This window comes from Phoxinus phoxinus (assembly GCF_949152265.1).
Source record: "Phoxinus phoxinus genome assembly, chromosome: 6".
Taxonomy (NCBI): domain Eukaryota; kingdom Metazoa; phylum Chordata; class Actinopteri; order Cypriniformes; family Leuciscidae; genus Phoxinus; species Phoxinus phoxinus.
In genome coordinates, this window is record NC_136881.1 from 33,887,193 (window position 1) to 33,901,916 (window position 14,724).

A 14,724-nucleotide genomic window follows, 5' to 3' on the forward strand; every position below is an offset into this window, starting at 1 on the left:
ATTTTCTGCTATATTTAATGGGAGAATTGTTGTAAACAATTTGCTATGCACATGCGCTGTCTTAACCCAGACAGAGCGGCGCTATACAAGCTTCGCAGCCTTACAAGGTGTCAGATTACAGCTGTGCGCTGTATATAATATATAAGTCTATCAGCCTACCTTACATTTGCTTTCAGTTTTCTCTAATAATGTGCATGTTTAATTATTAATGTGATTTTATCGTGCTACATTATTGCTTATGTTTAATTGTTGTTATTTTCATTATTGTTATTATTATGTATATTCATGTTTATGTTACTGTTTATTTTATAGAAAACCACAACACAACTACAAACATAACCACGGTCTGTTGAGTGGTGACAATAAATGGGTTATTCCCTGAAAGCAAGTGCATCTTCGTTTTCGTCTCTAATAGGACAGTCTTTGGTGGGTCAGCACCCTGAACTGGCAACTTGTATATTATAAGTGCTATCAAAACAAAAGCATTTTTTCATGTATTACTATAGTTTTTTTTACAAAAAACTTTTAAAATGTAGTGATTTATGACCTTTACGAAATGAGCGTAGTTGTCTTGCGCTTTAAGCGTAGTTGTCTTGTGCTGGAGGCGGTCATATGCAAACGCTGGTACGTCACTTCGTACCGTGATGTCACTTCTTACCATGGATCCAGAACGAGCTGTATTTAGAGCTTGATTAAATAAATGATTCGTTTATAATGGGGAGGAAGTCTTAAGCTATGAAACTTGCAGGACGTTTTAATGGTACAAAGACCTCTTATATACCAAAAGATCAAGGCAAATTTGGTTTCTCATGTCATGACCCCTTTAAAAAAATTCACAAGAGGCTATCCATTCATCAATCAATAACAGATTCAGAAGCAGGATTAGTCTGATGGACCAAATCAAGTTCTACTTTTTTTTTTTCTTGTTCAAGAAGCCGTTTTAGGCCCCGATCACACCTGACGCGTTTTTTTTTGCAGTGAGGCGCCATTTTTCAATTGTTTTACTATGGCAGTGAGCGTTCTACGCGCTGTTTATGCGCCTCGCGTTTTTGAAGTTGAAAAAAAAAAAATCAACTCAGAGCGGAAAAAGCACCCGACGTCATCGCGTTTTTTTTCCACTGTCCAATGGAATGAATGGAGAGGCGGGCCTTCCGTTGTAGTGATGAAAGCTACAGTTGCTTTGAACGCCCGGAGAGTGCGATGATGGAGGATCAACTTGTGGTGCTCTAGCGGGTTACCATGAGCTAACGACTTCACGAACCGTAACTACCACAACGTTAACAGAAAGTAAATAAAGTTAATACAAGACTGATTTGACGTTTACTTGACTGACAGGACAGCTGTTTCGGTGGTTGCCTAGCAGCAACATAAAAAACGAAGAACAGAGACAGTGAAAAAGACAGATGGACACACACACACACGCATCCAGTGGTGGATTCATAAGTCAGGTGACGCGAGACACCAGGGCCAAAGGGAGTACAAGTATTAATAGTGTCAACATCACACTCGCACTCCTGTCTGCATTCCTTCCAAGAAGGCTTGGGGTCCGACGAGAACAAGTCAGCCAAACGCACCCACACGTTTGCATTCCACACAAAAGCACAGCCGTCTTTCCTGGACCATGTTTGACTTTGACTGAAAAACGTAAGTAGAGAGAAACAGTGTATTTAAACTTCTACCCACAGGTCACTTTCACTGCACATTTGAGCCTGAACAGTCACTGAATGAATCCAATTTCAACCTTGTCAACATCAATACCTGATACGGGACTAGAAAGCACAGGAACTGGAGAAGAGCAGATCACTGGTTTCCTTTAAGGGCATGACAGAAAGAGATGTGGGAGTCAGTCTCACTACAGTCTTAGAGAGTTCAAATTATATTCAGACTCAGAGATGCTTATGGTTCCACTGACGCCCCCAACTCTACTCAATAAATCACAGACAATCTGCACTCCACCCATATTTAATGCAGTCCAGACACATGCAGAGGAATCCAGCTTAAAATGAAGTGGAACTTCAAGCTTTTATCATCACTGACGGCAAACCACCCAAACCGATCTTTCATAACACACTGCGAGGCTAGTAAAAGATTCAGTATCGCAACCTGTTCTCTTCACTGTTCTCAAGTTTAAAAACAAAAAACCACAGTCCAAAAATCTAGTCTCGTCTCATTTATTCACTTCCATCTTGAAGCATTTAAAGAAAGGCCATATAACCACCACGGAAGCAGAAGTGCTCTCTCTGCAGCTGAGGTCGGCAGAACAGCTCAGCGGTAACAGTGAGAACGGAGAGCACTTCTTCTGCAATGGATTTTATGGAGCTTCGTCCGAGCAGAAACTGAGCCTGGGTCAGGCGGTAAAGAAAGAATCGGCCGGGACACTAAATACAACAGCTTCCGGAAGAAGAGTTGTGCTTCTGTCCAATGTTAAGACAAGGTTACAGACAGTCACTGCTCTGGTGCAGTGACTCTCGGTGAGTTTAACAGTTTTGTAAACGAACATTATTGGCTGTTTTAATGACATTTTCGGACATGCCCATTGACTCCAATGTTAAATGGGTCCATGGCCAATTCTATTATAGTCAAAAACTCGAGAGAGGAACCATTGTCAAAAAAATGTTGTCCACCACTCTTGTTCATCCAAAACAAACTACAATATAGACTCAAGGAGTTAAAAACCGGAATTATCCTTTAAGTATATCCAACTTTATCAGCAAACAACGTATAGTAGCATTATCATATAGGCCTAGGTCCATATATAATATATATATATATATATATATACCATACAGCATATCTCAGTGGCTTGATCGCTTATATTGTCACAAAATGTAAACTATATAATCGGCCAGCTCTAATCTGATAAATGTGACTAAAGCATGAAGATATTAAAATATTATAAGCATCAACAAACATGATTTTCTGTAAAGCTCTGAAACAATGTGCATTGTGAAAAGCGCTATACAAATAATTTTTGTAAATCATATGATTTGATTTACTTGATAATGCAACTGTAGTTTGTTTGACTTTGCCAAGGATGCACATTAATCGGACGGTAATCACAATGTTGTATAACACGCACATTATTTAATAACAAATTATGCATTTAAGAAAAATCACAGACCCTCCCCTACAGATGCTATAAACACAGCTTTACATTAAAGCCCCCGAGGAGCAGAGCGAATACACTTACAGACCGCCATTTCTAATTTGTTTAGCAAAAAGCAGGCAGGAATAACTGGAATTATTCAGGCCTTCTGGAGCCGTTGCGCTGGGGTGAGAGATTGAGGGTCCAGCTCTCTTCCTGCTAACCTAATTATCTAGACAAAAAGCTGCTTCTGAGCCAACGATCGCACAAAGAGAAACAAATTTCAAAGTGAGCAGCAAAAGGGCAGCGTGTACATCAGCGGTGAACAAAAAAAGACCAGCCACGCACACACACACACACACCGCTGGCCTATCATCCATCCTGCTGAGATCGAGCGGTGCACAGTGGATTGAGGATCTCTTTTATCTCACACCCCAGACGAAATCTCTGCTGTACACCTGTGGGGGATGGGGAAGAGAGGATGGCGAAGAGACAGGGAGAGAAAGTGGCCGGATAAACTTGAGGTTGCAAAAAAACAGCCTCTAATGACTCATGAACTGAACGGCCTAACAATAAGCTCCTCTTGAGCCTGCACTTAAAACAGAGGCTTTCAAACGCTCCATTATCCTCATCTAAACAAGGCTGGGAGCACCATTGACACGGAGCACGTTCGCACGAACATTGCTTTCAGATTAAAGGCCATTTTCTAAATTAAATTTACATTTTTATCGGAATATTAATGTACAAACGACATCGGAAAAACCACACAGGCGGCTGGTCAAGAGTTTTCGTTCGATTGAATTTCCTTCATATCATTCGCATGCAAATGCGGGAGACCGGAAACGCAAGCTCATGCAAGGTTTGCATGACTGAGCTGTGAATTCATATGAGGATGTGTGACCATGTGACCAATGAACAGAGTTACAATATTAACTGCAGGTGTGTAGGGTTGCAGGACAGTGGAGTAGGTTGTATATTTGTACATTTTGGGATTATTATTTGTTATATGTTGAATTTAAAGTCTAGTGTGTAGCGTAACATTTGCATTGTTTTCATGCTATTCTCATCTGGTAATAAGGGAAATGCTTTTAGCTTGACTTTTAGCTTGGGTCTAAACAACCCATTCATTTTCATTCATCTGCAAAATCTTGCTCATAAGACTCTTATAAATGCTACTTAGTTTTTCAAATAATAGTTATTAAAATAAACAACTTCTCACTCACTATCTGATATTACCCAGAATTACCTCGATTTCTTTATATACGCAAATATAAATTGACATTCGGTTACGGTGGGTATTTTTGACTTAAAATAAAAAATCGGATTAATACACAGATATGCCAGTTTGCTCAGTTGGTTTCTAGAAACAAGTTTAATATGATTTAATTATGACAACCAGCTTAATGTTTTCATATTATATAAAATCTGAATATGACCCAATTTGGATTATTATTGGAATATTATTATGCACTCAAACAGGAAATTATAGAAACACCTCTTCAAATTTCAGATTAACTGATATTTCCATCAACATTGGTTCAAATGTTTACGCTTGGACACCTCAATCTTAAAATATTTGGGAATATCATCTGCTCTTAAATCACATTTTTTTAGGGATTACTCAGTGCGGCAGGTTTTCCACTTTAGTCCTGCGATCAAGGAGTGCCTCTATAAACCAGGACCTTACCAGGTTTACGACCATACTGTCCCAGGCCAAACAGACTCCAGCTGCATTTCTCATAAGATCTCATAAACCTCCCTCCAGTCCAATCTGACAGTGTTTACATACCACACATGATAGTGGCTCTTTAAGACAAAGCACCCAAATCCACGGCCGGCCAGCCAGCACCACCACAGGATCTGAGCCTTAATCACCTTCCTTCAGACATAATCACAGGATAATAACTTGTGTTTCTCCTGGCCAGCATGTAACATACTCGCATCACATGTGTATTGACTGCATTCTGGAGAAGAGATGGATGGGTATCCATGTGTAGAGATGAGACCTGCAGCCATGTGTGGAGATGAGCTGTATCTTCATTATTCAGCAACACCAAAACCTCAATGTCACAACATCCTAAGTTACATGTAACACACATCACCTCAGCGCTCTCATTGTCCGAATAGCCCACTATATCCATGGGTTTTCACCACAGAAATCCTCAGTTTTCGAGCTGCTGTCACTGATAATATCACACCAGCAGCCGTTAGCCGGTATGCTAACTAAACCAGTAAATCAGAGCTGAGCTTTAGCTGCAATCTCTGCGCGGAGAGGGAGCATACATAGGCCTATTTATATGAATAAACGACTAGGGGAGAGTAGTATTAGTGTTACTAAGCTGAAATAACCGTTGAAGTGATCAATGCCTCTCGCGAGCGACTAAATTCGCCCGAAAGCGCGCGCTGAAATGCTGTGGATTGCTCGCTCTCGCAGCGGACACGGTCACTGTCAAAAAAAAAGGACAATCGGCCTGACACACACAAACCCTCTTACCTCATCATTCAGTTTCCATTATATCTCCAACACTCTGTGAGGGAATGAACTACAGGAGCATGGGATGACAGGCGGCGGGCTCTTCTTTCCTTATTTAAAACGAGCGAGATAAATTCCAGGCTTATTTCGCTGCTCCTTCTGGCTCCTCGTTTCCTCCGCACAGCTTCGCCAGTAGTGAAGTAAAAAGGGGGAAAAATGAAACCTTGCGGACGTCATTCAGGCATCCGTGTGTGTGTGGGTTATAATGACGACAGAGGGCGCACTGTGGCCCAAACATCCACCAAGAACACTAGAGGAAATCTGTTGTGTACTATCTTAAATTTATTTCTGTTTATTGTATTTACAGCCGTTCTTTTTAATCTATAAATATTACATATATAACGATATGTAGTTAGTGGGATGGAAATGGGAAAGTCCGACTCGTTTACATTGACACACATTTTTTTTATTAGTAATTTTTCTAATATACGGTGCTCTTTCAATCAGTTAGTTGTCGGTTTGTTGTTACGAATCGGTCCGAAACTTGACTTAGGAACCGCCTTGTGAACCGATTCGCGAATCGATTCAACAGATAAATTACGATTCGTGGACGAATCAGACATTGCTGATTTATTACATTATTTATTGATTTAAAAATAAACTGCTACATTGATTTTATTTAGAGTAACGTTACGTCGGCCTATATGTTGTAGATTTTCTGAGGACATTTATTTAGTTCAAATATGCGCTTATCTAACATAATCCCTCATACATCGGATCTGTTTGCGTTTCCTTTCTCTGTGTTTATACTTCTACTCCACTAGGTCACGTGCCACGAGTCACGTGAAGGAAATGAACAAAACACTACCGCAGTCAACTACATGTTAGTAGCTTCTATAATACTCTTTCCTGCAAAAATATTATATAGCGTAACATAAGCAGACATCATATCACCAATTTGATGCTTTAATTTGACGCGAGACATAAAGGGTTATGCAAAGGAAAAGAAACAGCTAGTAACCAAGAGTAAGGTATTCTGCATACATTGGATTGTTTCATATTTAACTTGCACAGTTCAAGTGCAAAAGAGATTGCACATGCAATAAATGTGATGAATTTCTGTTGAGATCGTTCTGTATTATTACAATGATATGTTTAATACAGCATTTCAATCAGCTTGTTGTTATTGCTTGTGTTATTCTTATTCTATTATTTTTATTGATTGTGTTATTAGTATTCCAGAACAGCTAGAATTGCCATGAAGGGACTTTACTGCAAACCAAGTGGAGACCAGGGTGATGTGAAGTTTGTCTTACAGGAGACGGTGAGAGGGCCTGAAAATGCATGGATTTACTTATCCAAAGTTTTTCTAAACAAATCTGTAATAAGGCATTTGAAATTGTCTGACGTCCTTTGCTTTTTTTCATAGAATGCACCCACTAACATTGGCAGCCATCAGGTCAAAGTTCAAGTGAAAATCTGTGCACTTAGTCCGGTGGATTTTAAGGTAATTTGATGTTTCACCATGTCTACAAGATCTTGAACGACGTCTAGTGATTTAATGTGATTGACCTGCAGAACAGCGTCTGGAGGCTCACACTTCAAAATGTTTACAAAACATGATGGTCATTATTTAGCCCTCATTTCACAGACTACATTTTATTTTTATGAATATTTGCATCCATCTCTTAATCTGTTTTTCAGCTGTACGAGGACCTCAGGCTTGAGAGCGAGCATGTCCCAGTTGGAAGGGAGATCACTGGGGTTGTTCTACAAGGTGACTGCATGACTTCTTGTGTATTTGACGCCATAACCTTTTACTGCTGATTACTAACCAAATAAACCTGACTGATAAATCTAATGCCATGCATATCCTTTTCCAGTTGGACCCAAAGTGACGTTTTTCCAGCCAGATGATGAGGTTGTTGGTAAGAACTTTATTAGACTCTCTTTTTTATTAGAGTCTGCTCTATATGTATGTAATCAAATAAACATTTGCATGTCTTCTCAGGAATTCTCCCTCTGGATGCTGAGCAGTCTGGCCTTTGTTCCGTAGTGCTTATTGATGAATATAATTTAGGTATTGTTGTTCGCATTGCAATCCTACCTAGTTCCTTAAAGACACACTGATTTCTGACAATGTACTTTTTTGTTTTCCATGTGCTAACAGTTCAGAAGCCTGAGAAAGTGAGCTGGTTTGAAGCAGCAGCGGTCATTAAAGACGGTCTCCGGGCCTACACTGCTCTCCATACTCTGGCTCGGATGGCTGCGGGTCAGACTGTGCTAGTTTTGGACGGGGCTGGTGTAGGTATCTGTGCAGAGGCCACCTTCCTGATGATTCCTATTAGTTTCAGTATAAGTTTGGGGTCGGAAGTTTCTAAGTTTCTCACCAAGGCTGCACTTATTTGATTAAAAAATACAATAAAAACAGTAGGGATGGGCAACGATTAATCACGATTAATCGCATCCAAAAAAAAATGTGTGTTATCATATATGTATGTGTACTGTGTATAATTATTTTGTATATATAAATACACACACATGCATGTATATATTTAAGAAAATTTTGTTATTTATATAGAAAATATTTATAGTTATATATACTATAAAATAGTTCTTATATATATAAGGAATCAAACATAAGAATAGGAATAGGAAATAGGAATCAAACATAAGAAACTTTCTTATGTTTCCAGTGCAAACATATATTATTTAAACACAAACTTTTATTTTTGATGCGATTAATCGTTGCCCATCCCTAAAAAACCAGTTATATTGTGACATATTATTACCATTTAAAATAACTATTTTCTGTTGTAATATATTTTAAAATAATAATTTATTCCTGTGATGTCAGCTGAATTTTCAGCATCATTACTCCAGTCTTCAGTGTGACATGATCCTTCAGAAATCATTCTGATATGCTGATTTGCTGCTTAAGAAACATTTCTTACTATTATCAATGTTGAAAACAGTTGTGCTGCTTAAAATATTTTGGAAACTGTGATGCATTCTTTGATTTATATAACGTCTCAAAGAACAGCATTTATTTGAAATAGAAATCTTTCGTAACACTGTAACCCATGGCTTCACAGACAAGCTTTAAGATAGTCCCAGACTAAAATGCATGTTGGAGCTGTTTTAACTGAAAGTAACTTGCACTAACATATCTTAAAATATGTCAGTGCCATTGTTTTGTCTCAAGATGCACACCAGTTTATGTTTTCCTATTTAAACATAAGGCCTAATCCTGGCCTAATCTAAGCCCTGTCTGTGAACTGGGCCTAAATGTCTTTACTGTCACTTTTGAATAATTTAATGTGTCCTTACTGAATAAAAGTATTAATTTATTTAAAAATATATATCTTACTGACCCCAAACTTTTGAACGATTCTGAAAGATGTTGAAACGAGTCAATTTTGGCATATATTGATTAAAAAAAAGGATATCATTTAGTGGTCTTCTCCTATCAGAATCTGCACAGCAGATCTATAACCATTGTTTGGCGCCCTGCATTCGATGTCAAAAATAATTATCGTACTTCCTGTTTTGTGTGCATGCAGCCCTTTGGAGTTCTGGCCATTCAGCTCGCCCACTATCACGGTGTGAAAGTCTTGGCCACAGCTTTGTCTCCGGACGACCAGAAGTTTTTGGAAGAGCTCCGACCGAGTGTGGGTGGGTACTGAAGTGTGCATTGTGGAGAGGAATGACAGCCAAGATATTTTCTCAATGAAGTGTCAGTTTAGGAGGGAGTCCAAGCTTGGTTTGACTTACCGCTTCACTGGAAGTTTTGACGTTGTTCTGAAATCCCTGATAAACACCAGACAAACTGAAATGTCAGCCTGGGGAGTGAAATGGGGCCAAATCTTTTTTTAATCTCTAGTTGTTATCTCTCTTGAAGTTATCAGTTCTCTTGTATTTACAGTGTTAGATGTGTTCTCATTTCGTGAGCATATGAAAACCATCATCACATTTTATGTCAAAGCGAGAAGTCTCGAATCGACCAAAGTCTAATCAAATGTAGGAATCTGTACGTTTTGATTGTTGCTGAGGGCATGTTCTCATATTTCAAAGATGTGCTGTAATGCTGGCAGTTCAACGATTCAAACCTCTTCCTTTCTTCTTTGTTCCTCTGGAAATCAAAACAGATTTCATTTGTCCTAGATTTTTCTTTCTTTAAACTCACTCACATTGATTGTCAAACCTTTTCTGAAAGTGCCTCTCTTTATCTTCTCACTTCTACCTTGAGCATCTCTTTGTCTTTCTTTGCCATGTGACTTTCTTCATATTGTTTCTTCCTGCTTTTTGCACTTGCTCAAGGTGTGCAGGAATCACTTTTGGGTAAGTTGCGTATGGCAGAAATCTCTTCTATAGGTATATATCTATTCACACTAACATATTCTTTAATTGACACCATGTACAAGTATTTTAAATGCTTCGTTGATATTCATTAGATTATTTATTTTAGCATCAGTACTGAAATGTATATCTCTTCCTTCAGCTCGAGTGATCAGAGTGTGGGACTCAAAGGAGAACTTGGTGGACTCGTGCCTTGAAGAAACTGGAGGTCTTGGAGTGGACATCATCATTGATTCAGGAGGTTTACGGCTACTTTATATGACATTTCTAACCATTTCAACGTAGTCTTCTCATATCTGGGTTTAATTGTGTTGCAAAATGTAATTTATTTTGCACTACCATTTTTTTCAAGTCTATGCTCAACAAGGCAGCATTTCTTTGGTAAAAAAAAAAACACAGTAAAAACAGTAATATTGTGAAAAAAATAGAATAATACAAAGACACAAATTCTAAAGGCAACAAAAATTCCAAAAGCAAAAATAACATAAACATGTCAAAGTCTTCACCCGAATTGCGGCCCCGAAAAAACCCTTTCGAGGCTTTTTACTTTTTTTGGGCCGCTTTCTATCTATGGGCTGTCATCTTAGTAGTTAATTCCCTTACAAGGTAATGCTTGGGATTTTTCTTAGTCCCTTCATTAACATAAACTTGCGAAAGCACATTTTCAAATTATCTATATAAAGTTCCCCTGTTGCAACCCCTTTGACCTCACGCCTTTTCTATCTCTGAAGTAAGAGATGCTCGAAGTTATCAAAAACTTGGTTTTAACACCCTTAAACATGTCATGTACCTATAGCTAGACACATATACTTATTAACAATAGCATAAGCCAAGCTCAAACTAAGCTTTAAGTAGTTTGAGCTTGCCCTGTAAATTCAACACATCTTCATTTGAACATTTTATTTCATTTTCAACCATAAAACTGTATTCAATTAGCCTGGGAAAACCCAGACCCTCTCAGTTGTAACTGAGTAAGGGTCTGGCAAAGCTCCATAGACAATTCATTTCCACAGGGGCGTCACCAACGGACGTCGGAAAGATCTAAAACCAATCAGAGCGATGAATGACATGACGTATGCAGAGCGACGGAGAAACATCTCGAGACTCTCAGCAATTCTCTGTTTGTGCTAACGAAAATGACCATTTTAAATCGCTTGAAACAGACGCGATAGCTGATTCGAACGAGTGATGTTGTGATGTTCCACGGCGGCATCCATCTCTGTAATGTACAAAATCTGCGTCACCGTCTCTGCTCTGTCGTCATCGTGTAAAACGTTTCTGATTGGTGCCGCGATTTCGGCGGATTGGAAATGGGTTTCAATGGGCTCTTTGCCAGACCCACTTACAGAGCAAATCTAAATTTGCCGGAAGTGGTCTGGGTTTTCCCAGGCTAGTATTCAATCTCTATTATCTTCTTATTTAATCGTTCAACTTGTCTGATAATTTTTCAAGTCGGTTCGTCACGAGGGGGTTGAGCCTTAGTGGAAGATCTTTGCCAGCGCCTTTCTCTCCGTGTTGTGAACTCTCTTTGCGTGGTCCCTCTGGAGGTGTTCAACTACAAGATCGTCCATAAAAATCTCAACTTTGCGTGTTACATTAACATTTCTGTTTTATCATTATCCGTTACACTCAATGCATTCAACCAGCCTTTAACATATTCAACTTCTGGGGAGTTTTCAGAAGTTGTTTTATCAGAAAAATTCATAATCAACTGTTATCCAACATTTATTACAATTTATATATTTTGAAATGTTATTTATTTATTTCACGGCAAAGCTGATTTTTTTGCTCCAGTCTTTAGTGTCACATGATCCTTCACAAATTATTTTAAAAAGCTCTTTTGGTGCTCAAGAAACATTTATTGTTATTATTATTCAGTATTAGGTTGAAAACAGTTGTGCTTGATATTTTTGTGGATACTGTGATGCACTTTACAGAATACTTTGATTGATAGAAAGTTCAAAAGAACAGCATTTATTTGAAATAGATTTTTTTTTTGTTGACTTCAGTATCACTTTTCCTCAATTTAATGTGTCCTGTCCTTGCTTAAGAAAAGCATTAATTTTCTGTCAAAATAATCTTACGTGACCCTCAAACCTTTTACATTTTCAATGTCATCTTAATTTTCACATAGTTCAGTTTCAATTAGCAGTGTATGATTTTGAGCCTTTCTTGAACAGTGAGACTCTATGAGGAGGAGGCAGAAACGCAGATTCATCGCCCACACAAACATGACCTCCTTACCCTTCTTTCAGTTGGAGGTCATTGGGTCACCACAGAACAACACTTACAGGTTAGTAGCTCCCTGTTCTCTTCAATATACTTTAACATTCAGCATTTTGTCTTCATTTTATACATCAAATATTGATTGACTCGCAGCAGGTTTAGATACACTTAACAACATCATTATTATCCTCTTTTCCAAGCTGGATCCTCCTGACAGCCACATTCTCTTCCTGAAGGCAGCGTCTCTCTCGTTCCTTAATGACGAGGTGTGGACAACATCCCGTGCCAAGCAGGGCCGATATCTTCGTATCTTTTACTACAAACTTAATTAATCTGTAACTGAACACTGCCTCCTGATTGGCCCAGTTATATCACAAAGCATTCAGGCCTCCGCTTTGTTTATCAGCCTTGAAAAGTCAAATATTCTATGGCCGCATTTACACTGCAGGTCTTGATGCCCAATTGACCCTTCGCAGGGAGCTTGATTGACAGGTGATCTGACCAATCATACTTGGCCATCCGCCATTTTGTCAGACAAAGCAGTCAGGAGAGTTAGTAGATTAACATGGGAGGATTTGAATTTGAGAAACAGAGTGCACTGACGTCTTTCCGCTGTTAAAACAACATTCCTTCTTATGTTCATTCATGTTAATTTGATGCTATAAATTAATTAGAAGGAAGAGATGATCGGCTCACGAGCAGCTTTAACTGAGGCTCTAGCGATCTGTCAGACACATTAAAGAGCCACAAAACGGTATTTATTGTATAAATCTCTTTTTTTTTAAATACCAAATTTGAAAGGTGAGACTTTGTTTACGCTAATATGTTCAATATCAAAAGTAACCGAAAAGTAACCTGGTCTGTAGAAGAAATTTTAACAATAAATACCGTTTTGTGGCTCTTTAATGTGTCTGACAGATCGCTGTAGAGCCTCAGTTAAAGCTGCTCGTGAACCGATCATCTCTTCCTTCTAGTTCATTTATAGCATCAAATAAACATGAATGAACATAAGAAGGAATGTTGTTTTAACCGTGGAAAGACGTCAGTACACTCCGTTTTTCAAGTTCAAATCCTCCCATGTTAATTTACTAACTCTCCTGACTGCTTTGTCGGACAAAATAGCGGATGGCGAAGTATGATTGGTCAGATCACCTGTCAATCAAGCTCTCTGCGAAGGGTCAATTCCGATTCGCTGACTATATCCATTTTTTTTAAGACCAGCTTACATCATCTTTTAAAAGATTCCCATATCCGATATCTGCATTTACACTATTCGTACACTTGGTGAAAAAGCCCAAGGTAGATGTACTGACCCGGAAAAACTGGCAGAAAGGCAGAAAAGGAAGTAAAAACGTGCGATTTGCAATGGACGCATGAAAAGATAATACAAATTTTTGCTTTCAATGACGTACGACTCACATTAAAGGGAACATCCGATCTGTCTGCTTACATGATAGAACCAAATCCCCAAATTTATATGACTGAGGCCTAAAATCGGTCAGAGAATATTGGAATCCACGTGCTTTTTTCCTTACACGTCCGTGGGTCATATCCGATCTGTGCCACATGGGAGGGAAAAATTGGTATTGGGTCACTTGAACCATGTAATGTAAATGCAGCCTATGTTTAAGAGATCCAGCTCGATCTATAGTGTAGTTTATGTATTTAACAAATGCTTTTTATCCAAAGTAACTTGTATGCATTTTCTTTTGTAAATATATTTTTTTTCTAAAGAATAATTATCTTTATTCTTGAGATAAACCACTAATGTTTTACTCTCAAGTGGAATGAAGAAAAGAGATCTGACTAGATTGTATCAGAATTGTTTTTGAAATCGCTATACGTTGCAATAAGGTCATTGGGTTCCTCAGTGTGCATATTTGATATATTTGAGACCTGAGGGTTTTCTCCCAGAGTCCTCAGGCTACTGGAACGATCTTTTCAACAACACACAAGGCCATGGTTTCCGGTCTGTAACTGGGTTATTCGCCTTTAGTCTGCTCTCTCTCAGATATCTTGAAAGACGTGATGGATAAACTAAGCACAGGCACTTTCAGGTGAGAATGAGGAATAAACGAGTGTGTGAAAGGAGCAAAAGGTTGTGTGAATGAGAGTCTGTACAGGAGGAGAAATTATGAACTTAAAACTGAATGCATGTGGACTGTGTCTGTAATGCAGAGAGGAAAAGTGTGAAATCATCTTTGTCATTGTGAATGGTGTTGAATTTGACTGTTGTCTCTGCGCAGGCCGCAGTTGGAGCAACCTGTGCCTTTATATGAAGCCACGGTCTCCATGGAGATGGTGCAGAGAAAGCAAACAAGGAAGAGAATAGTTGTTAAGCTTTGAAGATGTTTTTCCATAATTTTGTAAATTGTAGTCGTTGTTGTTATTAATCTCATGTTGTCAGTTGCACTTTTAATTGTAAACACATTAAAATTCTTCAAATGGAAATCAAACTCTTTTTTTTTTTACCAAAACAATAGATGCATCACAAAGCAAAAACTATATAATAAACATTTGAAATTGGTATTTCGTGAAATATTTTGGCTAGGAACTTTGGCCTAGTTATGACATACTTTAG

At 38.5% G+C, this 14,724-nt stretch overlaps 2 protein-coding genes across 6 annotated transcripts in view; one reads left to right on the top strand and one right to left on the bottom strand.

Moving 5' to 3' along the window:
- Positions 1-5,815, bottom strand: part of itsn1 (intersectin 1 (SH3 domain protein)) — a 75,224-nt gene extending 69,409 nt beyond the window's left edge. Inside the window, exon 1 of the mRNA XM_079616174.1 lies at positions 5,580-5,815. The gene's annotated coding sequence lies outside the window, so the exon portion shown is untranslated. The remainder of the gene's footprint in view (positions 1-5,579) is intronic.
- Positions 5,816-6,082: 267 nt separating this feature from the next.
- Positions 6,083-14,670, top strand: cryzl1 (crystallin, zeta (quinone reductase)-like 1). Of its 5 annotated transcripts, none has more exons than XM_079616651.1 (13): positions 6,083-6,441; positions 6,793-6,882; positions 6,988-7,065; positions 7,263-7,335; positions 7,442-7,486; positions 7,570-7,638; positions 7,729-7,862; positions 9,122-9,233; positions 10,060-10,158; positions 12,098-12,210; positions 12,344-12,449; positions 14,155-14,200; positions 14,390-14,670. In XM_079616651.1, the coding sequence occupies exons 2-13, from the start codon at positions 6,817-6,819 to the stop codon at positions 14,487-14,489; spliced, it is 1,041 nt and encodes a 346-aa protein (XP_079472777.1). In that variant the 5' UTR covers positions 6,083-6,441; positions 6,793-6,816; the 3' UTR covers positions 14,490-14,670. The 5 variants fall into 5 exon arrangements, with proteins under 5 accessions (XP_079472777.1, XP_079472779.1, XP_079472776.1 ...); XM_079616653.1 differs by having other exon boundaries at positions 6,335-6,441; positions 6,801-6,882; XM_079616650.1 differs by having other exon boundaries at positions 6,378-6,589.
- The last annotated feature ends 54 nt before the right edge of the window (positions 14,671-14,724 follow it).

Bases quoted from the DNA above. Each gene is read 5' to 3' on its own strand.
- cryzl1 (XM_079616651.1), top strand. From the start codon at position 6,817: ATGAAGGGACTTTACTGCAAACCAAGTGGAGACCAGGGTGATGTGAAG. The intron at 10,159-12,097 runs GTTTACGGCTAC...TTTCTTGAACAG, and splicing joins CATCATCATTGATTCAGGAG to TGAGACTCTATGAGGAGGAG. The intron at 14,201-14,389 runs GTGAGAATGAGG...GTCTCTGCGCAG, and splicing joins CTAAGCACAGGCACTTTCAG to GCCGCAGTTGGAGCAACCTG.